Source organism: Thamnophis elegans, chromosome 2 (genome assembly GCF_009769535.1).
Source record: "Thamnophis elegans isolate rThaEle1 chromosome 2, rThaEle1.pri, whole genome shotgun sequence".
Taxonomy (NCBI): domain Eukaryota; kingdom Metazoa; phylum Chordata; class Lepidosauria; order Squamata; family Colubridae; genus Thamnophis; species Thamnophis elegans.
This window is the reverse complement of record NC_045542.1, coordinates 95,063,990-95,088,235: the sequence shown is the minus strand read 5'-3', so window position 1 is coordinate 95,088,235 and position 24,246 is coordinate 95,063,990. Positions and strand designations below refer to the sequence as shown.

The window sequence follows — 24,246 nt, the reverse complement described above, 5'->3', positions numbered from 1 at the left end:
TTTATGACAGGAAGAGGGAGTTCTGCTCAAAGCTACATAAAGTGCACTGTGATTGATGACATGCAGCAGTTAGAAGTCAGAGAAGTTCAGAATCTTGTTTGGGAAACAAGCCATCTATTAATAAATAGGTAGGAAGGAATATTTTCTACGGTTTGTTCTTTACGATGTTTTCTTGCTTGCTTCTGAAACAGATCCTGCTCATGATATTAACAGGTAACTAAATTTTCCTAAAGCTACACATAGATAACATCTTTGTAACAGCATTGCTTCAGTCTCTTAGAGGATTTGTTAGTATGATTTTGTTTAGAATTTTGGCAAGTTATTGCATGTATTTTAAGGCTGCCATTCCAATACTAGGATGCAAATTAGAATGGTTCACATCTGAACAAACATGATAGAATTGGAATGGATGAATGACTGAAAATTAATATATTGACATCATCTTCATATGTTATTTTTTACATGGTAGGAAATAAAGGTAGTTTACATGCTTGTCTTAACCCAACACCAGCACTGTCTTATTCAGATTATCAATTGAAGTTGATCCTATTAATTTCCAATATTACATCTGAATTATTTTTCTAATATGAGTGCAAGAAGAAGCAAAGGTCAAAATAAAATGTACATATTTTTACAAATAACATTTGCAAATTTGAGACTCCTTGATTACCCTGTGTAGGGCAACTAAGTATAGGCAGTGGGTGATCTGTAATCTTCATTAATGCCAATTGGAAAGGATTAGCTGTAATCATGTTGAGACTATATATCTAACATTAATTCCAATGTTCATGGTTATCTGGCTTAAAATAGACAGCAGTGACAACTGTGCACTAAGAACTTCTGAGGTTTCTCAATTGAGCATTATCTCTATTGTGCAAATATGTGACTTAATTATATTTCCCCAGTTTTATAAAATAAGAATAAAATTGGAAAATGTGGCCTTCTATCTACTGTATATAGTGATAAAAATGGTGTGAAGATACGAGAAACAATCTCTGAAAATAAAAATAAGCTTTTAAAGTTTTTAATTGCAGGATTCTATCTATCTATCTATCTATCTATCTATCTATCTATCTATCTATCTATCTATCTATCATCTATCTATTTATTTTTTATTTATCAATTGCCTGTTTCCCCGGCAAGGTGACCCTTCATCATATGCTAGCTCTGAATCACAAAAGGTTTTCCTGTCATAGCAACTGAGTAATTAAGTGTTCTTTCATTTTTACTATCGTAAGATACCACCTAATCCACTAAGAAACCAGTTGTTTGCTAGACTGAGAAGATAATGAGTGAAGATGCTGTAGAACCTCCGTCAGAAAAAGTTACAACATGTTATAAATAATGTCCTGTTTAGTAACCAACTATTACATAAACAGAACTTCCACAGTGAGGACATGTTGCTGAATTTTTTCATTTTATGAACATTTTAAAAAAGGTTACATCGCCATAAAAATTTAATTTGGAGGGAAGAAATAGAGTTCCTGGCAGGCAACCACAGAGTGTGCGTGGGTATGTGTTTTAATCAGCATTTCCATCCTGCTTTTATTTTCTTTATATTACTCAGCAAACTGAGGCAGTCATGTCATAGTATCTGGTTGGGAGGATATTTCAGATGATAAATTCATTCTTCTAAGTAAAGCTGATTAGAAGAAAATTCTTTTAGAAGCCATGGCCTAATTTGTCCCAATCCAATATTTTTTTAATAATAATAATAATAATAATAATAATAATAATAATAATAATAGAAAGTCAAGAACATCTATTAATTGAAGTAAAGAACAAAAATCTACTGAAGGCCCAACAGACGAAACAAGAATACAGAAAAGATGTGATAAAATCAAGAATGGAGAGTTGGCAGAATAAAGTACTGCATGGCCAATTTCTGGAAAAAATAAAAGATAAAGTGGACAGTGAACAAACTTGGTTATGGTTAACAACAGGTACATTAAAGAAAGAAACAGAGTCACTAATCCTGGCTGCGCAAGAACAAGCTATCCGCACAAATGCCATTAAGGCCAAAATCGAAAAATCCTCTGATGATGCCAAATGCAGACTTTGCAAAGAAGCTGATGAAACTGTTGATCACATACTCAGCTGCTGTAAGAAAATCGCGCAGACTGATTATAAGTTGCGGCACAATTCAGTAGCACAAATGATCCATTGGAATTTGTGCAAAAATTATAATATTAAAACAGCAACAAACTGGTGGGAACATCAGCCTGAAAAAGTCACCGAAAATCAGATGGTCAAGATCTTGTGGGATTTTCACATACAAACAGACAAAATACTGGCGCATAATACACCAGACATCACACTGGTTGAGAAAAATAAGGTCACAATCATAGACATCGCAATACCAGGTGATAGCAGGGTCGCTGAGAAGGAACATGAAAAAATCACAAAATACCAGGACTTAAAAATTGAAATTCAACTACTATGGCACAAACCAGCAGTGGTAATTCCAGTGGTAATTGGCACACTAGGTGCTATTCCAAAAGCACTGGAATTACATTTAAAACAGTTAAAAATTGACAAAATCACCATCAGTCAAATGCAAAAAGCTGCACTGCTTGGATCTGCACGCATATTACGAAAATACGTTACGACGTCCTAGGCCCCTGGGTGGGGCCCGACTAGTAACCAATGCCAAATCCGGCGAAAAAACTGGCCGCTGTGATACAATTGTATAATTGTAACATTTCTTTTACAAGTTGCTTCACAACATATGCTGAAACTGTCATACAAGGAAGTGTGGGTGAAAACATCACTTTACCCTGTCATTATTCAGTTAAGGATAATGGACTCACAGATACATGTTGGGGACGAAGTTGCCCTTCAATGGGTAGTTGTTCCAAGAAAATGATTAGCATTAATAAAAAATTGGAGATACATGGGCGACTCCAAAAATACCATCTAATGGGAAGTGTCAGTCAAGGAGATGTATCTCTGACTATTGCTAACATTACAGAAGATGATGTGGGGACATATTGTTGTCGAGTGGAATACGATGGCTTGTTCAATGATGGGAAAATGCTTTTCAAATTACTGATCAAGGAAGGTGAGCAAAAGATTTAAATTTGTCACATGCTCCTTCGGTACAATACAAAGGATTATTTTTTAAAAAAATATGCTTGTAAGTTTGAAAAGTATTATTTTTATAAACTTCATCTAATGACACTCTCTCACTGTAGTGTCAGTATCATCTAAAATTATATACAAAATGATATTTACATGTGTTATCTATTATGTATGTGCTATTTATGAATTATGATATAATCATTAATATTACTGGTTCTGGATTTCATTTGATATGGAATTCTTCTACTGTGTTCTTTATAAAAGATACAACTCTATTTACACATATACACTTTGGTATGTATGTATGTATGTATGTGTTCATCTACATGTATGTATATGTGTATATATGTATGTATGTATGTGTATACACACACACACACACACACACACACAAAATATGGGGTGGGCAAAAATATACACCCACCCCCAAAAATGAGCCCAGTGGACAACCCCCCCTCCAGCTGATTAGGCCAGCTGCCTGCTGCCGAGTCTTCCGGCAGCTGGGGCAGAGAGTCTTCCAGCAGCTGGGCAACAACCATAGAGCAGGAAGCAGACTCCCAGAGTGGCCACTGCTGGAAGACTCTGCCCCAGCTCCTGGAAGACTCAGCATCTAGCAGCTGGTCTAACCAGCCTCTCAGAAGAAGCCATCCTCAGTGGAGGGATGGCAGCGGAAGCCCTGGTCCTGCAGGGAGAGCTGGCCAGGTTGTGGTGATGACTGGGAGGCACGTGAATGGCGGGGACAGGCACTCACACAACCCCTCTTCGGCTGGGCAGAGTGCCACTCACTGAGCCAGCAAGAGGAGTGCTGGTCCCCCCCCTTCGTTCATATGGCTTGGCACCTTCAGGATACCACTGGATAAGTGAGTGGTGCTCTGCCCAGCTAGAGAGGGGGGTTGCTGGGCATCTGCTCTCTTGTGAGCAGGCTCCCAAAGAGCCTAGTTCCAAAATAATAAGCCCCCTCCTCTGATAATAAGGCCAAGGCTATATTTCGGGGGTCAAAAGAAAATAAGACCATGTCTTATTTTTGTGGAAACATGGTGTGTATATGTATATTCATGTACACACACACACACACACACACACACACACGTGTATATTTATAAATATATGTCTCGGTCTGTATTGCGAACTCTCCTAAAAATACAAGTTCCAGGTGTAGCTATAAAAGAAGAGGCAGACATCACAATCTCTGTAACTTAAAATATATTATCCTCTTAGCTTTCATTAACCTCTAACATCGTCAGAGTGTAAAAGCTACCATTGAGGAGATATTTGCCTTTATACATCATTGACCAATTTGACCATTATATACGTGATAGGTGAAATAATAAATGAATTTGGTTGATATATCAAATATGCCTGTGAGGCGGAAAGCAACAGTGTATGGGAGGAGGCCAGAGAGAATGCTATCAAAGCAACATCTGACAGCTCAGCATCATTCCCTTGGAATGAGCAGCCCAAGCGGTACGCAATAGGGGAGGAAGCAATAGGAGTTAAGCCTTCATCAATTAACATGTCTGAAGCAAAAATGACAGAGCTAATTACAGGTGGGAGGTGGATGGATGGTCCTATCATGCACATAATGAATAGCCAAATTGATCAATGATGTATAAAGGTAAATATCTCCTCAATGGTAGTTTTTACACTCTGACAATGTCAGCAGAGGTTATCGAAAGTGGATAATATATTTTTAAGTTCCAGAGATTGTGATATCTGTCTCTTCTTTTATGGGTTTGTATGTCATTTGAAATGATGTGTTTCAAGTTATATGATCCAATTAAAACTATCATGAACCCCAAAAAGCATGTTCAGACACAAATATCAGTCTAACACTATAAGATTTGCTTAGTGGTGAAAATGGTGAATTTTGAAAAAATAGAATGAATGATCCTTACCAATTTTATGGTATTCTGTCTTCCAAAAGCTAGCTAGCTTTTCCCCCTCTCTCTCCTTCTCTCCCCCTCCCTCCTTCTCTCCCCTCTCTCTCTTCTAAAGATAGATAGAGTTATATGAATACAAATTTGTTTTATTCTGTATTAATACTCTTCTTTTTCAGCATCGCTTCATACAACACCTATATATTTTACTACATCTAATTTTGTTTCTGAACCAACATCGGTAGTTATTAGTGAATCTCCACTTAATGTAAGTATCAATATAAAAGTTTTTTATGTTTCTGTGTTTCTCTGTGTGTGCATATTAATTGGTAGCTATTTATGCTAAGTCTTCTGAAACCTAGTATGCTTTATCTACTTCTCCTTTGTGTTTTCAATTTCCAGGAATTGGCTATAAATTTTAGTGAGGGTTTGATGACAAAAAGGGGGAAAGTGTCAGTGTCTGTGAATCATTGGGCTCCCATCCTTGCCATATCATAACTATCATGTTCTAAGAGGTTTATTCTGGGTTATATAAATAATGGAAATAGCATTGAGAAAATAGAGAATTAATTTCCTGAGGAGCTTTGAGAGATGAAGAACCAGAAGAGAATCCTAGTATGGCTTTGGAGGAAGATGAAGAGCAAATTGAATCAAAATATAACCCATACTATGGATTAAATTGTGGGAAGTGTTTGCCGATAGTGGCCTTGTTTTAGGTGACCCAATTCCTGGTGGGAAGGGATGTGTCATTGGACTATGTGCAGGGCTACTGTGAGGAACATTCTTGCTATCTGGCAAATAAAACTTCTTGGATCTGCTTAGAATTGGAATCTGAGTAGACATGTCCAGTTGAACTGCCTGAGGCAAGGTTTTATATGAATATCTTGAGTAAATTCAGTTCTTTAAAAGTGTACTGAAGTTCTGCACTTTCTACACTTGGACATCTATTAGATCCAGGAAAGGGTAATCCCTAATGCCTTGAAAGAGGCCATGGGACATCTGCTTCTTAAGATATTATCTTTGGACTTAATGATCCTGGGTAATTTCAATCCAGTTTCCAACCTTCCATTTTAAGGGGGAGGTGGTAGGAGAGGATGGTCAGGGTTCAGTCCCAGAAGACCCTAAAGAAACACATTATCTGGACCCATACCAGTTTGCTTTCATAGTCAACATTGTTGTATTTATCAATGATCTGTGGTAGAACTGGGATGCGATTGATGTTCATCCTGGTGCTCCCAGCAATTTCTGATATATTTTATCATGATATGCTGGGTTAGGTCAGGTATCAGCAACACACTATTATTTAGTTGTACAATTCAACACCAGGCGGATTTTGTGATGCTGTTGAGGTCCTGACCCAATGCCTGGAGTCTGTGGAGATCTGGCTTGGGAAGAGCACACTCAGACTCAATGTTAGCAAGAGTGAGGGACTATTTTTTTTTTTTACCTTCCCAGTTCTGGGGATATTCTATTTAACATTGCACAGTTTGCAAAAACAAATAAAAACCCTGAATTCAAATTTAAAAAGTAAAGATTGAAGGCCAACATTATTATTATACTCAATTCTCTCCTTCTGTGACACACCTAATAAACAACCAGTGATGAAGAAAGTCGAAATCACAGTTGGAATACTGTGTGTGTATCTAAATACTATTAGTATCTACATCACCAAAATTCCAAGAATTATAATAAACGGAATTGCAACAATTTTACTGTTAGATAGTAAAGATACTATTTTTGCAGTCTCCCACCATGTCTCATTTTAAGATTGCTACTAACTGCGTGGCATGGGCTTTTTTCACATCACAACTTCTTCTTTTAGCTTCTTCCTCTTCCTCCTCCTTTTCCTCTTCTTCTTTTAGCAATTTTCCAAAGTTTATCTGAAGACTTGCACATTTTGTGACTTTTCTTGTGACTAATTCCCCAAACAAGATACATGTGAGAGCCACTTGACTCTTTTGTGGATCAAATTTTGAATTTATAACTATATACTTTTAAAGTTTGAATACATCTTTCTTAAACACACACAAACACCTTAGAAGTGTCAGGTCTGAGGAAGAGTTAGAAACAAATGAATGGGAAGTAATCTGATGAATGGCTTTCTTGTACTAAAATCTTGAATTAATGGGATAAATGCTCCTATTAACTTTAATGAACGCTAATAATGTTAATAATAGAAACGGTGCTCAGAAAGGGCTTCATTCTAAAGAGCATAGAGGGAATTGTAGGCTGCTTGAGTGGCAGCCACTCTGTATGTAGTAGATCTATAAGAGTGAGTTCACAGTGGAGCAGCTAGCTCAGCGACAGCCTAAGAGCTTTTCTGTCTCTCCAACCTGCTCTATTCATTCTGTTGTCGTAGATTTGCAAGGTAACTTGGTTAGTCTGCAGACTGTAGTTATATTGGTCATCTCTTGAACCTTTACCTGACTGAGTGTTTTCTTTGTGAGTATTGACATTTTTGGAAGGAAGACAAAGGCCTTCTCTGGTTTCATTTTCTAAATTAGCCATCCCATGTCCTCCCAAGTCCTTCTGCAGTATTTGAGTGGCTCCTAACAAACTTTGCAAAAGATTATTTCAGGCAGTCAACCTTATTTATGACAGTTGATAAAAGTTCATAGATTGAGTTTATAGTTTGAGCTATAAACAAACATTGTCTAGAGAGGAAATCTGTCACATTTCCCCCTTTAAATTTATTACATTTCCCTCCTGTTCCAGGGTGTGTGTGGGGGGGAACCATTCTCTGAGAGAGAGAGGAGGAAAGTTCTACATGCGGTTTGCTTTCAAGTTCGGTTTGTAAGTCCCATTCCAATGAGTCACATAAATTAAATTTATCTGACTGCTGGTGACTGCTGATGAGTTACTTACTGGAACAGACTGTCGGTTTGTGGTATAAACTTCCATTTTCTACTGCTTCAATGGCTTGGATGAACTCTATGTTGCAGAGTGCTGTCTCTTTCTCCTTTTCCCCATTCTTAAAAATCCTGGCTTGTAGTGTTGTTAAAATGTATCTAAAACAAATAGTAGCCACATAATATGTGCTTTTGTAAAAGTTTGGCATAGATTATATATGTATATATGTGTGTGTGTGTGTGTGTGTGTGTGTTAAATAAATATAATAAAGGCAACAGTAAAAATATTGGGTTTCTGTCTGGATGGTCTCTTGTGACGAGCCGATAGACAGAAAAAAGGAATCAGTAAGCTTTCTCCCATATTTGGGCATATCAGGGGTTGTGACACTAAATACATACATGCATACATACATACATACATACATACATACACACACACACACGCACACACAAACACACCTATACCTACCTACCTACCTACCTACCTACCTACGTACATATATATATATATATATATATATATATATATATATATTAGCACAAATATCAGCACAAATAAAACACATACACACACACACACACACACACACACACACACACACACACACACACACATATATATATATATATATATATATATATATATATATATATATATGTTTTTATTTGTGCTGATAAATAAATAAAGGGAGACTAGTATAGATCTATTTCAAGCTATTTAGCTCTCATCAGCTAGCCATACCCTTACTGGGATTCGAACCTGTGCTGTATTGCATCTTAGGCAAACGTCTTAGCCATCAAGCCAAAGGTCTCCTCCTTATCAGCTGAAGCCAGGGAAGAAGGTATATATTAGTGTCACAACCCCTGGTAAGCCCCAATTATGGGAGGAAGCTAACTGCTTCCAACATCTGTCAATCGGCTCGTCACAAGAGTCCATCACGACAGAAACCCAATATTTTTACTGTTGCCTTTTGTTATATTTGTGTTTTTATTTGTGCTGATAAATAAATAAATATATATATATATATAATTTACTTTTGGAGGAGCTCTTTAAAGCAATTGCTGCCTGTCCTCCCAACCCTGGTTATTAATTAATTTATTTTATATTAATTAATGAATAATTAATATATTTTAGAGCTTACTGGCTCAAGTTGACTCTGGGTAGCTTTCATTAAATGCACAAACTCTTTAGCTCAGCGTGGTTCTGCTGTGATGTTTTTTGTTTATTTGCTTTTCCAGAATATTTCATTATATACGTCTATAATGGTGAAGAAGCAAGGGAAGAATTTACTTTATCAGATAGGCCTATACTTTGGAATTGGATGGTGTGTACTTCTATTTGCCATTATAATCCTGCTACTTATAAAGCGTAAGTACTGTGACTATTATCAAGAGGCTTTTTTTGTGTGTGTGCTGGTCATGTAATAGTTTGTCTTGCCATATTTTATTTAGTCTTTCTTATAGGCCACTTTGGTCTCTATGTTATTCAATAAACTTTCATGGTATAGTACAACGATGGCAAACCTTTTTTGGCTTGCGTGCCATAAGTGGGAGGAGCGCAGGGGGGTTGTGTGCGGATGTGCTGCACCCATAATGCAATGCATGACCCCCCAGTGCACATGCGCGCACTACAGGCACAACCTCCCATTTTTTGCATGCTTTTTTCGCCCTCCCCAGACTTCAGAGGCTTTATAGGAGTCTGGGGAGGGTGAAAACAGCCTCTTCTGCCCCACCCGGATGCCCTCTGGAGGCTTCAGGGACCTTCAGGAGGCTTCCCTGAAGCCTACGGAGCAGTCAAAACGACCCTCCAAGCAAACCGGAAGTCCATTCCCAAACTTCCGGTTTGCCCATAGGGCCGGTTTTTTGAGCTCCAGAGGCTTCATGGAAGCTCATGAAGCCTTTGGAGGGCCTCCGGAGGGGGCGGGGAGGCTCTTTTCGCCCTCCCCAGACTCCTTTAAAGCCTCTGGAGCTTGGTGAGGGCGAAAAATGGCTTTAAAAAGAGTGAACTCAGCTGGCCAGTGTGCACATTTTTTTTACATTTACATTTTATTAAGATTTATAGGCCGCCCTTTTCCCTGAGGGGACTCAGGGCGGCTTACAATCACAGGGAAGGGGGTGCAATATCAAAAGACAAACAATGTGCGAACAAAAGAAAATAATAAAACACAACTTTCATTCAACAGTCAACACTCGGGCGGGTACATTGGGAACCTATCCGCAGACCTGATGGGAGAGCCAGGTCTTGAGGGCTGCGCGGAAGGTCTGGATGGTGGTGAGGGTACGGATCTCGACGGGGAGGTCGTTCCACAGGGTCGGAGCTGCAACAGAAAAGGCTCTCCTCCGTGTAGTCGCCAGTCGACATTGACTGGCGGATGGAATTCGGAGGAGGCCCAGTCTGTGCGATCTAATCGGTCGGAGGGAGGTAATCGGCAGAAGGCGGTCTCTCAAGTACCCAGATCCACTACCATGGAGTGCTTTAAAGGTGGTCATCAGTACCCTGAAGCGCACCCGGAGATCAACAGGTAGCCAGTGCAGCTCGTGGAGGATAGGTGTAACGTGGGTGAACCGCGGTGCGCCCACTATCACTCGTGCAGCTGCATTCTGGACTAATTGCAGTCGCCGGATGCACTTCAAGGGCAACCCCATGTAGAGCCCATTGCAGTATTCCAGCCTAGAGATCACAAGGGCTCGAGTGACTGTTGCGAGAGCCTCCCGGTTTAGGTAGGGCCGCAACTGACGGACCAGGCGAACCTGGGCAAATGCCCCCGTGGTCACAGCTGACAACTGGTGGTCAAAGGTCAGCTGTGGATCCAGGAGGACTCCTAGGTTGCGGATCCTATCTGAGGGGTATAAAATTTGACCCCCCAGCCTAAGTGTTGGAACATTGGTCAAATTGTTGGGAGGGAAACACAACAGCCACTCGGTCTTGTCCGGGTTGAGTACCAGTCTGTTAGCGCTCATCCAGTTCTTAACGGCCTCAAGACCCTGGTTCATCACGTCCACCGCTTCATTGAGTTGGCACGGGGCGGACAGATACAGTTGCGTATCGTCCGCATATTGGTGGTATTTTATCCCGTGCCTCCGAATGATCTCGCCCAGCGGTTTCATGTATATGTTAAATAGGAGGGGGGATAAGACCGAACCCTGCAGCACCCCGCATGTTAGGGGCCTCAGGGGCGATCTCTGCCCCCCTACCAACACCGACTGCGACCTGTCCGAGAGGTAGGAGGAGAACCACTGCAAAACAGTGCCTCCCACCCCCACCTCCCGCAGTCGTCGCAGAAGGATACCATGGTCGATGGTATCGAAAGCCACTGAGAGGTCAAGGAGAACCAGGATGGACACATGGCCTCCATCTCTGGCCCTCCAGAGATCATCGGTCAATGCGACCAAAGCGGTTTCTGTGCTGTAACCAGGTCTGAAGCCGGACTGGAAGGGGTCAAGATAACTAGCTTCCTCCAAGGCCCGTTGAAGCTGGAAGGCCACCACCTTCTCCACAACCTTCCCAATAAAGGAGAGGTTAGAGACAGGACGAAAGTTGTTTAAAATGGCTGGATCCAAGGATGGTTTCTTCAGGCGGGGTCTCACCACCGCCGCTTTGAGTGCGGTGGGGAAGTGCCCCTCCCGAAGGGAGGCGGTCATGACCGCCTGGATCCAGCCATGTGTCACCTCACTGCTGTTGGCAACCAGCCAGGAGGGACACGGGTCCAGAATACAGGTGGAGGCACTTACAGCTCGGATGGCCTTGTCCACATCCCCAGAGGCAACATCCTGGAACTCAACCCAGAGATGATTTGCCAAGTAATCCTCCTGTGTCTCGGCTGGGCCTACTGCGGTGGAGTCCAAGTCCGACCAAAACCGAGCCACTTTGTCCGCCAAGAACTGAGCATAGTCCTCAGCCCTACCCTGCAGGGAGTCTCCCGCATCCCTCCTATTAAGGAGGGAGCGGGTGATCCTAAACAGGGCGGCTGGGCGTGACTCGGCGGACGCTACCAAGGCGGAGATGTGTGTTCTTTTGGCAGCTCTTAGTGCCCGGACGTAGTCCTTGGTGCAGGTAGTCAGAAGTGCTCGTCTCGCCTCGGACTTATCGGACCTCCACAGGTGCTCTAGGCGTCTCCTCCGGCGCTTCTTCTCCCGGAGTTCCTCAGTGAACCAAGGAGGTCTCCGGGATCCGCTGACCCGGAGGGGCCGTAGTGGCGCAATCCGATCAAGAGACTCTGACGCCGCCGAGTACCAGGCGGCAACCAGAGTCTCCGCCGAACTGTGGGCGAGAGTATCAGGAATTACCCCAAGCTCCGTCTGGAACCTCAACGGGTCCATAAGTCGCCTGGGGCGGAACCACCTGGTCGGTTCCTCCTCCCTACGGTGGGGGTTTGGCCTCCGGAAGTCAAGCCTCAGTAGGCAGTGGTCTGACCACGACAGGGGTATGATCTCATTACCCCTCAGACCAAGATCACACATCCACTGCTCCGAGAGGAATACGAGGTCGAGCATGTGACCCGCTGCATGAGTTGGGCCCCGAATTACCTGAGCCCCGAGCACATGCGCTCTGACCAGGTGACAGAGCAGCGCCTCGCGTGCTCTGACAAATGGCTCCGCGTGCCACCTGTGGCACGCGTGCCATAGGTTCACCATCACTGGTATAGTAGCTTTATTGCATCTTCTTCATTGTCCTTTAGATATTATTCCAATTGTTCTTTTCCCTTTTTCAGCCATCTGGTATATTTGCAACATTCCTCACCTACCTGTTTTCCTTGATAACAGAGTCTGCATGGATGATCCATTGTCATTATTTTTCTGATCTTCCTATCCAGGGCTTTTAGTTCTGCCTGAGTCTGCTCCACTATTCCAGCTGTGTATCTAATAATAACATTTGGAATTGCCCAAATGTTAATTGCCTGGATGGTATTTCCTATACACACTTTGAACTTTAAGATCTTCTTCACTCTTCAAGATGTATTCACTTGTAAACTTCTTCTTGGTTTTAGTATGTTTCATGCTCACAGCTGGAAAAATGTCCAGGTATTTGTAGTGATGTTCTTCATCCAGATTCTTGATGTTATTTCCAGAAGGGATCTTGATTCCTTCATTTTCACTATTTGCCCCATTTTAATGGTAAGGGTAGCACATTTGTCCAGTCCAACTCCATTGCAACATCTTGGTTATAAATATGGATAGTACATCATTGAACAATGATTCTATGTCAGATGATATTTTTCCATACAGCTTTACACAATCCATTTAAAGGAGGGGGGGGGTAAATTAGAAGATGTTTTTATATTTGATAGTCATAGCCTTATTTGTTTAGTATTGTTGTCAGAAGAAAACAATAGTGATCTCCTTGAAAGATTCATCACTTGATATTAATCCATCCTGATCCATCACCATTAACCAACAACTGTGTCCTATGAGTCCTGGTCTATCATCATTAACCAACTGTGTTGATCCTTTTGACCAGTGTGAAGTTTCCGCTGTTCGCCCATAACACAGGAAGATCACGTCACATCTATCATGTCGATCACGTCTATCACGTCGAGGTCACCAAATGCGAAGTAACCATCCTGTGCTACCAAATGTGATGTTCCCGTGGGTCAACCATGAGGCCAATGTTGAGAAAAGACAGGACACGAACTTTCTCGAGATGGAGCGACCCAGATGAGAACCTGAGAGCCCCTTTTATTGAGACAGGACAAAGGCAGGAGGAGCAATAGCATGTGATAAAAAACAGCCTGTAAAAGTACAATTTCTAATCTACTGCTTCAGGAAAGTTCTCTCTATATGGTCAAATCCTGGGCGTCATTGGTAGGGCACATCTCAGAATGTTATGTTATTCACTATCAGGATGTTATGGCTTTCTCGGAGCCAGTTGTCTCCTGTGTGATTCAGCGTGACCCTGCAGGCCCTAGTGTGACCTAGGCCATGGAGGACACACACCTACACAAGGAACTATATTACAACATCTCCTACTTTTTTATTTTCTTTTTGTCAAAAGACTCTTCTTCTTCATCTGATAGGGCTGATCACAGCATTCTACAAATAAACCAATAGAAAATCACATCATGGCAAAGGGTGGGCAAAGGGGGAATAAAAAGTTACAGCTGCATGGCATAGCGGGGAGAAAGGGCAGGTGTGGGAGTAGCTGGCTCACATAGTTCATGTTACATGAGGCTGCATAGTGAGTCCTGACTGTTTAGGCTGGAAAAATGTTTCTGGTACGATGTTTTTGCATCCCTGTGTATGTGTGTTTCAGACAGCAGAAACTGCCCTGCACACACACACCCGGAATGTTTTTGTTTTTTAAAAGGCAGCGTCTCCTTCTTTGTCGCTGGGCATGCGGAAGGGATCTTTCCCCATGAAGGGGTTGACTGTTCATGTAACTCCATGTGGTTGGCAATGTGAATGTTCTTCTGTGGAGCCAAGCTAGAGAGTATATTCTTACACATAGTTACTAAAGAGGGTACACATTGAATACAGCAACACAACAGTATCAGCAAAGCAACAAGGGTTATAACAGTCTTGGAAACATTTCCCAACCAGATAAAATTAGGTAACCAAGAGGTCATCCAGTCCCACCAGGAGTCCAAGGCCTTATATGTTTGTCCAACCGCTTGAACGGTATCATGTAATATGTCCACACTGGTTTCAATTTCTCCGGACTGGTTCAAATAATGACAACAGGTAGCATTCAACCAAACACATAGTAGGGGGATCTGCGGCAAAAGACGGGGCAGCCGGTCGGGGGAGTGGAGGGTGGAGGGTGCTCTGCTCTGTTTTCCAGGTCAGAGACAGAGACAGCCTCAAGCTGTGGTTCCTGCTGGTTGGTCATGGTCAGGCTGCTTCTGTGTTTGTGTAGGTGGTTGTATAGGTGGTTTTGGCAAATATGGTCTTACGTGCCGTCCTGGAATCCAAAGAACTTTGTCTTTTAGTTGGATTGCAGCGTAGTTCCTTCCCCAGGTAATCAGGTCAGCAGGTTCAAGCCACGTCAAGTCAGGCAAGCAGCGACAGTAGACAGGTGGACGGGAGGTGTCTGCAGTAGGTGGAGCTGCAAAATGACGAGTCGCTGCCGAGGATGGTGGGCTGCCGGTGTGTTGCACTGCTGGGAGGCCAGGGGGCATTTTCCCCTATTGCCAATATATCTGTCCAGGGCATGTTTTAATGTCTGGTTGGCGCGCTCAGCCAACGCCTGAACCTGGCTGTTATAAGGAATGCCAAATTTATGCACAATGCCCCATTGGTTACAAAAGGCAGCAAAGGCTGTGTAAGCGGGGCCATTGTCTGTTTTTAATTCTTTTGAGCGTCCCAGCGATGCAAAGGTCCGAATACAATGATTAATAACATGTTTGGTGGCTTCACCCCTTTGTGGGGATGCCATAATGTAGCCTGAATACGTATCAATGGAAACATGTAAATATTTCCAAGGAGCAAATGGAGGATATTGGGTAACATGCATTTGCCAAATTTGGCAACACTCTGTCCCTCAGGGATTAACTCCCATCGGGAGGGAATGCACTTGCCGGCTACAGGTAGGGCACTGCTGAATAATTGCTGATGCCTCATTTGCAGTAATGCCAAATGGTTTTATGAGCGCTTTTTTATTCTGGTGAAAGTAAGAGTGGCTATCCCAAGGTGTGATAGCAGAACAAATATTGACATGAGGTGGGGGGGCTGCTGCCGCAGCGTCAACAACATCATTGCCCTCCTGGAGAGGCCCAGGGAAAGGCTGATATGGGAGACATGGAAAAAATGACAGCGAGAGGAGACAAGACCTTGTAAAGTGAGAAACAGAGACAAAAGTTGTGAATCAATAGAAGAAGAGAGATAAGACTCATACAAAGAGGTTATAATCTGAGTCACATAAAGACTAGCAAGAATTAAGTTAAAGGTTGTTTGTCAAATAACTGAAAGGCCAAGATGGAAGCGGCCAATTCATCTCTTTGAGCAGATTTTTGTGGCTCTGTGAGCTGGGTGTGCCATGTACCATCCTCCTGCCAGGCACATGCTCCCCAATGTTTGCTCCCATCGGCAAAGACAGTTGTAGCATCTTTGATAGGAAAAAAGCTGTTGAAGGAGGCTTCCACTGGAGCGGAAGGGCTTTTGTAATTAGGGCTGCAAAAAGGGAGGGTGAGAAATAGTGGACAAGTGTCATGAGATCACATTCTTGGGGAATCAAATTTGGATTGGGGAGGCCGCAGCGCTCCCACGGGTTGGAGAATTTTATTAACAGCCCGCAAATCATGCAAAAAATGCCATTTACCAGATTTCTTTTCTATAACAAACACAGGGGTGTTATAAAGGCTGTGGGATATCTCTTTCCTCTTCTTCTCTTCTCTCTCTGTCCCTCTGTTCACATTCTCTTTCACTCTTTTCCATTCTTCTGTCACTTTCACTCTGTTTCTTTCTTCCTCTCTCCCACTCTTTCATCACTTTCTCTGTACTCTCTACTGCCCAACCTGTCCCCATAATTTACCTACTAAATAGGCGCAGTTCCCTTACTGGATCCTTCGCTCACTCAAACACATACACAAACAAACTGACACATGCACAAAACCATTTTTCTCCATTCCAATTCGGATCCTATAAATCAATTGCTCTGTGAAACATCTGTGAAAAGAATTCCAAGGGCTTCCCGGGGGGGGCATGGCCTGCAGAGGCCCCGTATCAAACCCATCCCCTCCCCTTAGCTGAGGGGCGGTAACATTGTTGGACAGACCCTTGGCAATTGCCTTGTTAATCTCTCTAAGGTATTCGGAGGTCCAAATGGCAAACTGAGAGGGGGTAAGAAGCATGCCTGACAAAAGGTTTTGGAACAGTCCCTTGCAGTATGGGGATTGCACCCCATAGGTGGAAACGGCTTGCTTAAGATCCTTAACAACTCTATAGGGGATTGAGTTATGAGTGGGCACAACCCCCCCAGCCGCGTTGGTTTGAAAGGAAACGGGGAAACAATCCTCTGCCAATTCCATGTCCCCTTGATTGTAAGCATCGCGCAGAGCGTCTTGGAGAGCGCTACGCCACACTTGCGGGGCGGGGGAAGGGGCGGAAGGGAGAGGGGAAACCTTCTCTTCCGGAGAGGCCGGGGGAGTTGGAGGGGTCTCGGAGAGGGCCATCGCCTGGCCAGCAGGAGAGGCGATCTCCTCGTAGTGCGGGGGAGGTGATTCCGAGGGCTTAAAAGCAGCCCCCTGCATATCTTCCTCATGAATTTGAAGGCATTTTACAAGAAGTCTCCAAGTAGTGAGAACTTCCGGCAGGGCTCGAGGTTACTTTAAGAGAGCCCTTCTCAGGGTAAATGGGACAATTCTCAGATGTAAGCCAATAGAGAGAGGAAATGTTTTTTCAGGGGAATGGGAAGCGGATGGTCTGTCGCTTGAAAGATTGCAACAGACGATTTAACGATTTCCCGAAGCTCCTGCAGGTGTGCAGTCTGAGCCTTCGAGAAACCTGAGCCCATACTCACGATTGGGAGGGTGCTCCGTTCGCTAACGGCAGGCCCTGGTTGCGAGACTTTGCCAAGTCGGGGATGAGTGAAAGGCTGGTGACACAGGAAGATCACGTCGGTCACGTTGCATCACGTCGGGGTCACCAAATGTGAAGTTTCTGCTGTTCGCCCATGACACAGGAAGATCACGTCACATCTATCACGTCGATCACGTCTATCACGTCGAGGTCACCAAATGCGAAGTAACCATCCTCTGCTACCAAATGTGATGTTCCCGTGGGTCGACCATGAGGCCAATGTTGAGAAAAGACAGGACACGAACTTTCTCGAGATGGAGCGACCCAGATGAGAACCTGAGAGCCCCTTTTATTGAGACAGGACAAAGGCAGGAGGAGCAATAGCATGTGATAAAAAACAGCCTGTAAAAGTACAATTTCTAATCTACTGCTTCAGGAAAGTTCTCTCTATATATGGTCAAATCCTGGGCGTCATTGGTAGGGCACATCTCAGAATGTTATGTTATTCACTATCAGGATGTTATGGCTTTCTCGGAGCCAGTTGTCTCCTGTGTGATTCAGCGTGACCCTGCAGGCCCTAGTGTGACCTAGGCCATGGAGGACACACACCTACACAAGGAACTATATTACAACAGACCAGTGCTAATATGTGAGTGCCCCAGAGCAGGTCCTATTTTATGATAACACCCAGAAACCTAAAACCAGCTACTTACTCCACTTGGTCTCCCTTGATAACCAAAGGCTGGTCTTAACGGAGGTGTGATCTTACTAAGGTTTTATAAAGCAGTACTAATATTTCACATGATTTTGATTCTATGTGTGGGAGTCCAGATGATATAATAAGCAAAGATTAAAGCTTTCCACTTTCCAGAATTCTGGGGGACTCCTGACCCTGGTCAGATGTCACAATCTCTAAGACCTCCATCAACTTTCTTCTGGCTTAGTTAGATATTTCACTATGCCAGACCTTGCTAGAACATGAGTATTATCATTAAGTGAAGCAAGCAAGAGGGAAAATGGTTTTTAAAACAGTGGGAAGTGTAAAAGTTGTACTTTCAACAAGGGTATGTAAATCAGGAAAGGCTGAGAAGAATTATTACCTGGTAGGGCTTGATAATCTCCCTTTTTATAACAAGCAATATTAGTAGGTTTGGTTTTTGAAATTTTGATTTTGTGATTTTGTGTATGTAGTGATTTGAGCTTCACTACATGTGTACTTTAGAAGTGGATGCTGTGCAGACACACTCAAAGTACATGATTTGACTGCCCAGAAAAAAAGACGAGTGTGTGAATAAACCATATGATTTTCTGAAAGTAGATAATGAAAAGACATACCTGTATATATGTCTCATTCTTAAAATAATTGAGTAAATTGTTTCATCTTCAAGTTAAGATTATTTGCTGCTCTGATTATCTTGCAGGGTGTCGAGACAAGAAGAAGATGACAATTAATTCTACAAGGTAATTACTATTAAATCTGTTTCTTTTGAATGGTAGGAAGAATAAAGGTCCCACTTATTGTATAACTATTACAAGGAAACACAGTACATGAATATGATATTAACAGTTCATGAATGCACTGACCTTCAAAAAGGCTGACTCCAACCTACCCTAAACATTGAAAGTCATCACTTCAAACTTATTGGATGCACAAAAATAGTTCCCTGTATTTCAGACTACTAACTCAGCATTCATGCACACAGGAAATGCTTCATGTGATCAAATAGATGCAAGTACAAATCTAAAAAAAATAAATTAAAAAAATCCAAATTTGAAACTTAAGAGATTTTGAATATTTAATTTAGTTTTGTTGCCGAAAGAAAAAGATAAAAATTGTTTAAATAAAACAATCTCAGTAGGCACTTGGTAATTTTCTTGGCATTTCTCAATAAATAAATAAATAAACATGTCTTTTGGGTTTTTTTTTTTAGAAGAACATTCTGAGGAGAATGATGCCTACTAAGATTAGTAAGAAAGGAGGAAGTAAGAAAGGAAGAAAAATTGAACTAAAAAAGTGTAGTTCCTGTTTTTGTTTTGTTTTTAGCTTGAGATACTTCGAATGAGTTATGTAAATCTAAGCACATTCACCCACCCACCCACCCTTAGCAATTCCTTCCTAATCAACCTGATTTTTCAGAAATTGCATTATAAGAGCTGAGGTGGCACAATGGTTAGAGTGGAGTACTGCAGGCTATTTCAGCTGACTGCTAGCTGCAGTTCAGCAGTTCAAATCTTACCGGCTCAAGGTCCATCCTTCCGAGGTGGGCAAAATAAGGACCCTCATTATTGGGGGTAATGTGCTGACTCTGTAAACAGCTTAGTTAGAGAGGGCTATAAAAGCACAATGAAGTGGTATATAAATATAAGTGCTATTGCTAGTGCTACTGCTATGACCCAAAATGGAGATTAATTTTATTCTGAATTTTGTAGTATCTGCTGTGAAGGCTTTCCTATGCCATTTTCTAATCTTTTTCCAAAACAACAACAGAAGCAGCAGCAGCCTGGAAGATAGCAAACCTATTGGTAGGATGCTGTTATATCATCATTAAGATGCATGAGGAGATGAATTTATTAGCAATTTAAAAGATGAAAATATTATATTGTATGCTATTTAAGGCAGAACATTAAATGCAGAAAGTGAATCAAAATAGCTTCTCTTCCTCTTGCAACACTGGAACCAAATTAACTGTATTGTTAAGTTGAATCATGGAGTTTTGACAATGAAGCCGAATAAGTGCACTCAGTATAAGTAAGCTGAATCAAGGAAATTGTAGGATGTAAAAGGTGTTATTCTACTGGATGTATAGTTAAAAATGAAAATCGCAAGAGATGATTATAATCTGCAATTTAAATGTCTTCAAAGAGGAAGGTAAGACAATGATTGGCTGATAATCATAATGTAATATTGCGTTCATGCCCAGCCGGAGTTCCTATGGCATGAGGGCAAGTCTATGACATAATTCACCATGGCAGTTAAATTCTAATCTGATTTGTACTTTTGATTTTTACAGTCAGGTGGCATTTACAAATTCAGCAACTGAAGGCATTCCGTATGTTGTCAGCGATCATGTCCGTGCGCCAGAAAATATTTACCACTGCTTTGAATAATTACGTGAGCAGACTCATTTCGACGAAGACACTGTATTTGGATCAGCATATTTGGCAAACAGATCTTGTAATAGACGTATATAGATTCAAGCTTTTGTTTTTATTAATGAAATCAAATGAATGTATAGAGAAGGTGAAGAGAATCTGTCACACAATTTTTCAGAAGAAATATTGTGCCTTGTTTAGCATCCCTCCCTATTAAAACCATGAAGGAGAGCGCCAGTTTCAGATGGTGCTCCAATACCCAGTTCTCCTTTCTTCTGACACTAAGCCCAGTGTCCTGGGCTGCTTGTTTGTCATCCATCTTCCACAGGTAGAGACAAACTGCATTAGTGCTTTACTTATTTGCTTTCTCTTACTAGCTGAAATTCGGTGAAAAACAAGCAGCCATGGGATAGCTGGTTAGTACAAAATTATGAGCTCATGTTTGGCTGTTATGGCCCTATGAAGTTGGCGCATACTGACCTATTACATCCTCTTTTGAGCATTTGGATGGGATATAGAAATGTAGGTAATACAGTGCTGATGGACTTAACCTCAGTTGACATTTTTGGGCATAAGGTATTGATTTCACAAGATATCTCTTCATTATTATGAAATTCAGCCACAATTTTTGAAGGTGCAATAATATGTTATAGATTTCTCAGGCATTTCTTATTGTTTCTCAATGAAACTCAGTTTACCATCCATTGGTTATTCATGCCTTTTGATGTAGTGTGCTGTACTTCTCCCATATAGGTTATTTTGCTATCTTGTTTGCACTGAGTATGAATCATTTCTGTATCTTGCTTTTCTTTGTCATTTATTGTTCCCTCATTCCTGTGAGCCAGGTTTGCAAATGAATGTAAATAATATTTTTTTTAAAAAAAAAATGCTTTTATTTCTGTATTACCATTACCATAGGCCAAAGGCCACAACTAATATATCCATAGGAATAAGGGATGCATAGTAGATTGAACCATCTAATATTTGGATGGAGATGCTTCTTTGAGAGTTTGGGGGGGATTATATTTTTTTAAAAAAACTATGACATGCCTACATCTCCCAGTTTTCCATTTCAAAATAACAAGAAAATATGCACTACTTTTCAAGAATTATGGCCACTGCTATCCTGCTCTGGAATGGGGTTTTGAAGTGTGGTCCTAAGGTCACAAATTGCTCTAATACCATCACTCAGATGATGCACTTGGATTTATAATATTTGCTAGGTTATATGTCTGCATTTTATTTTTCATTCTATTGTCTCTTCCCAATTGAGGCAGACTTTTCTTCCCATTGTACATAGTTCACATTTTTTTTCTAGATTTGTCATTCTTTGATAACTAACACAAACCTAAGCAATACTGATGCTACTATATTTCAGATGATGTTTCCTCTAATGATAAAAATTATGTGTATTCTTTAAGTGGTCACTGAATTATCTTTGTTGGACAGTAAATATTTTTTTAAACAACACAGAAATTGATAGAAAATTATAATTAACAAGGATTTTGTTGTATTACTGTCTGATATAGAATGCTACTAAAACAACCAAGTATATTTTGAAGTTGCAGTATAACATATGCTTTATACACTTTCCCCCATTATCATTTCCAGTGCCATCTTTCCCACTAGAAAGGTGCTAGAAAAGGTGGTCCAATATATTGCTCTCATAGGTGCTGTGTGTTTTCAGTACTAAAAATTTGAGTTTTCCTTATTAATTAGTTTTGATGATTTCATGTTAAGTTAATTTTCAAACTGGATATAAAAACCAAGAAGTTTCCTTTAAAGTTTTTGGCATTGACCATTACAGAACTTGCTAAAGTCACATGTTAGAAAGTGAAAATAAGAACTACATTTTAATGTAATGTGTTGTTAAAGAAGTAAGGAACAAAAACAGGGAACAGGACTTTTTCTGAATACTTTTGCTTTTTTAGCTGGGGAAAAAGGGAGACATTTACAGGAAAAAAACATACTGAAGTGATAAACTTGACACTTTTTAAAAATTGTAATACATTAGAAAAAATGTCTCTTATGTCTAATGTAGAGTAGGACTGGATCAAAACAGCCCCAATACTTACCAATCCAAAAGTCATAATATATTTTGAATAACATGACTTTGCTACCATCCAGATCAACTCAGTGACCCAACCATGTTTTTAAATCCCTACAGAATGCCTGAAGTCCAAGAATGTGATATATTAATGTAGCCATGAGTTTTTCCAGGTTTACTTAGAAATGATTGGGAATAGCTTTTAATGTAGCTGTTTTAGCAATTCAGCAAGAGAAGCTTGCAGTGTTATATTGTACATTCTATGTATTATTTTAATCCCTTCAAACATTTCTTTAATAAAAGAAGTTATATAAAAAGAAATTGCATCAATTATAAAACCTTCCTTTGATAAACATCTTCCCATTGGAGGCTACTGAAATTATTATGGGATGAGAGACTTATGTGTGTGTGTGTGTGTGTGTGTGTGTGTGTATATATATGTATGTATGTATGTATGTATGTATGTATGTATATATATATATATATATATATATATATATATATATATATATATATATATATATATATATATATATATATATGGTTCTCTTATTCCAGGAACCTTTTTCATAACTTTTTTTATAGTATAGCATTTTCTCAGATTTTCTCTGAAACAGAAGGAAGAATGTCATTTTTGCTTCCCCTTTTTCTGTGGAATGTGGAAATGAATGCTTATGCCTTATCTTTGGCATGGGATGTGTGCAGAGAGACTATAAAAACATGTTTTATTGTGTTACTGCTGTTCTTCTGATTTGTGTATACATGATCTTATGCTGTTTTTACCCTTTTTCAACGGAGAGTCCAGATTTACTGGAGAATATATTCTCTCTTCCCTTTTACAACCATCAAATCAACAAACCAGGTTTCACTTCTGGAGAATGACCATTTAGTGTTACCTACGATCTCATGAAGGTCACTTAGGTTCTTTGATGCAGAGAAAGAGACCTTTTAGAAAATAATGTTATTCTGCCCCCCCCAAAAAAAACTAAAACAAAACTCAGAAATGCTTTTTCAGTGACTAATATTAGAAATTCTAGTGCAGAGAACAAGAAAGAGGATAGACAGCATTTTAGTCTGTCACAAATATAGGAGTCCTGATGGCTTTTTCTGGTATTTCCATTATTTCCCATGACTTTCAACTTACGGTTATGGACTGCATCTTATTTAGAAAGGACACAGGGGGAAAATGCCTTGTTAACTTCCATGTCATAATGCAGGGACATGCCTCATGTGAAAGTCAATCCATATTTAGCTACCTGCGTCAAGCTTTCCACCTGCAGGTGATGCTGGAGAGAAGCCAACACCCTTGAATGACATTAGCAGGACAGGTGGTACAACTTAACCATGGTACTCATAGAGAGAGCATCCTGATTCAATAAGTGCCTGAATGGTTCTTAGCACTACCCACATTGTCTAATGAACAGTCAGGTTATGATTCCAATAACCCCCATAGACCAACCCAGAAGTCACTGGTTGTCATATATTGTCATGTCATGTCATGTCATATATCAATTCAGATTAATGGATTTAGGAATAAATCTCTATTTGAACCAAATTTTCTTGAAGAGACTTGCTCCAGAAATGCAAATGAGAAGCAGCGTAGGAACCTTAGCACCCTTTCTTTCTGCCTTGCTGTCTGTATCCCCACTTCTAATTATTTACTCAGACTTATGTCTGAATTTACAAAAGAGATCAGAGGATAGGAAACTCTATAGAATTCAAATGAATCCTGCTGGGATCTATTTAGATGGAAATGCACTGAACTAATTCATGAAGAACTGATACCAGCTGTCAGCATATTTAATGAAAGGTTAAAGAGAGTTTTCAGAGGCAACCATAAGAAGGA

At 40.8% G+C, this 24,246-nt stretch overlaps 1 protein-coding gene across 3 annotated transcripts; it reads left to right on the top strand.

Annotated features, from left to right (window-relative positions):
* The first annotated feature begins 69 nt into the window (after positions 1 to 69).
* Positions 70 to 22,700, top strand: LOC116505070 (hepatitis A virus cellular receptor 2 homolog). Of its 3 annotated transcripts, XM_032212385.1 has the most exons (7): positions 70 to 213; positions 2,714 to 3,061; positions 5,138 to 5,226; positions 7,674 to 7,751; positions 9,047 to 9,176; positions 18,682 to 18,721; positions 20,272 to 22,700. In XM_032212385.1, the coding sequence occupies exons 1-7, from the start codon at positions 165 to 167 to the stop codon at positions 20,366 to 20,368; spliced, it is 831 nt and encodes a 276-aa protein (XP_032068276.1). In that variant the 5' UTR covers positions 70 to 164; the 3' UTR covers positions 20,369 to 22,700. The 3 variants fall into 3 exon arrangements, with proteins under 3 accessions (XP_032068276.1, XP_032068277.1, XP_032068278.1); XM_032212386.1 differs by lacking the exon at positions 7,674 to 7,751; XM_032212387.1 differs by lacking the exons at positions 18,682 to 18,721; positions 20,272 to 22,700 and adding an exon at positions 13,266 to 13,443.
* Positions 22,701 to 24,246: the final 1,546 nt, after the last annotated feature.

Coding starts and splice junctions, on each gene's coding strand:
- LOC116505070 (XM_032212385.1), top strand. CDS start 165: ATGTTTTCTTGCTTGCTTCTGAAACAGATCCTGCTCATGATATTAACA. Junction 214..2,713: donor CCTGCTCATGATATTAACAG/GTAACTAAATTT, acceptor TTTCTTTTACAA/GTTGCTTCACAACATATGCT. Junction 7,752..9,046: donor TTTGCTTTCAAGTTCGGTTT/GTAAGTCCCATT, acceptor TTGCTTTTCCAG/AATATTTCATTATATACGTC.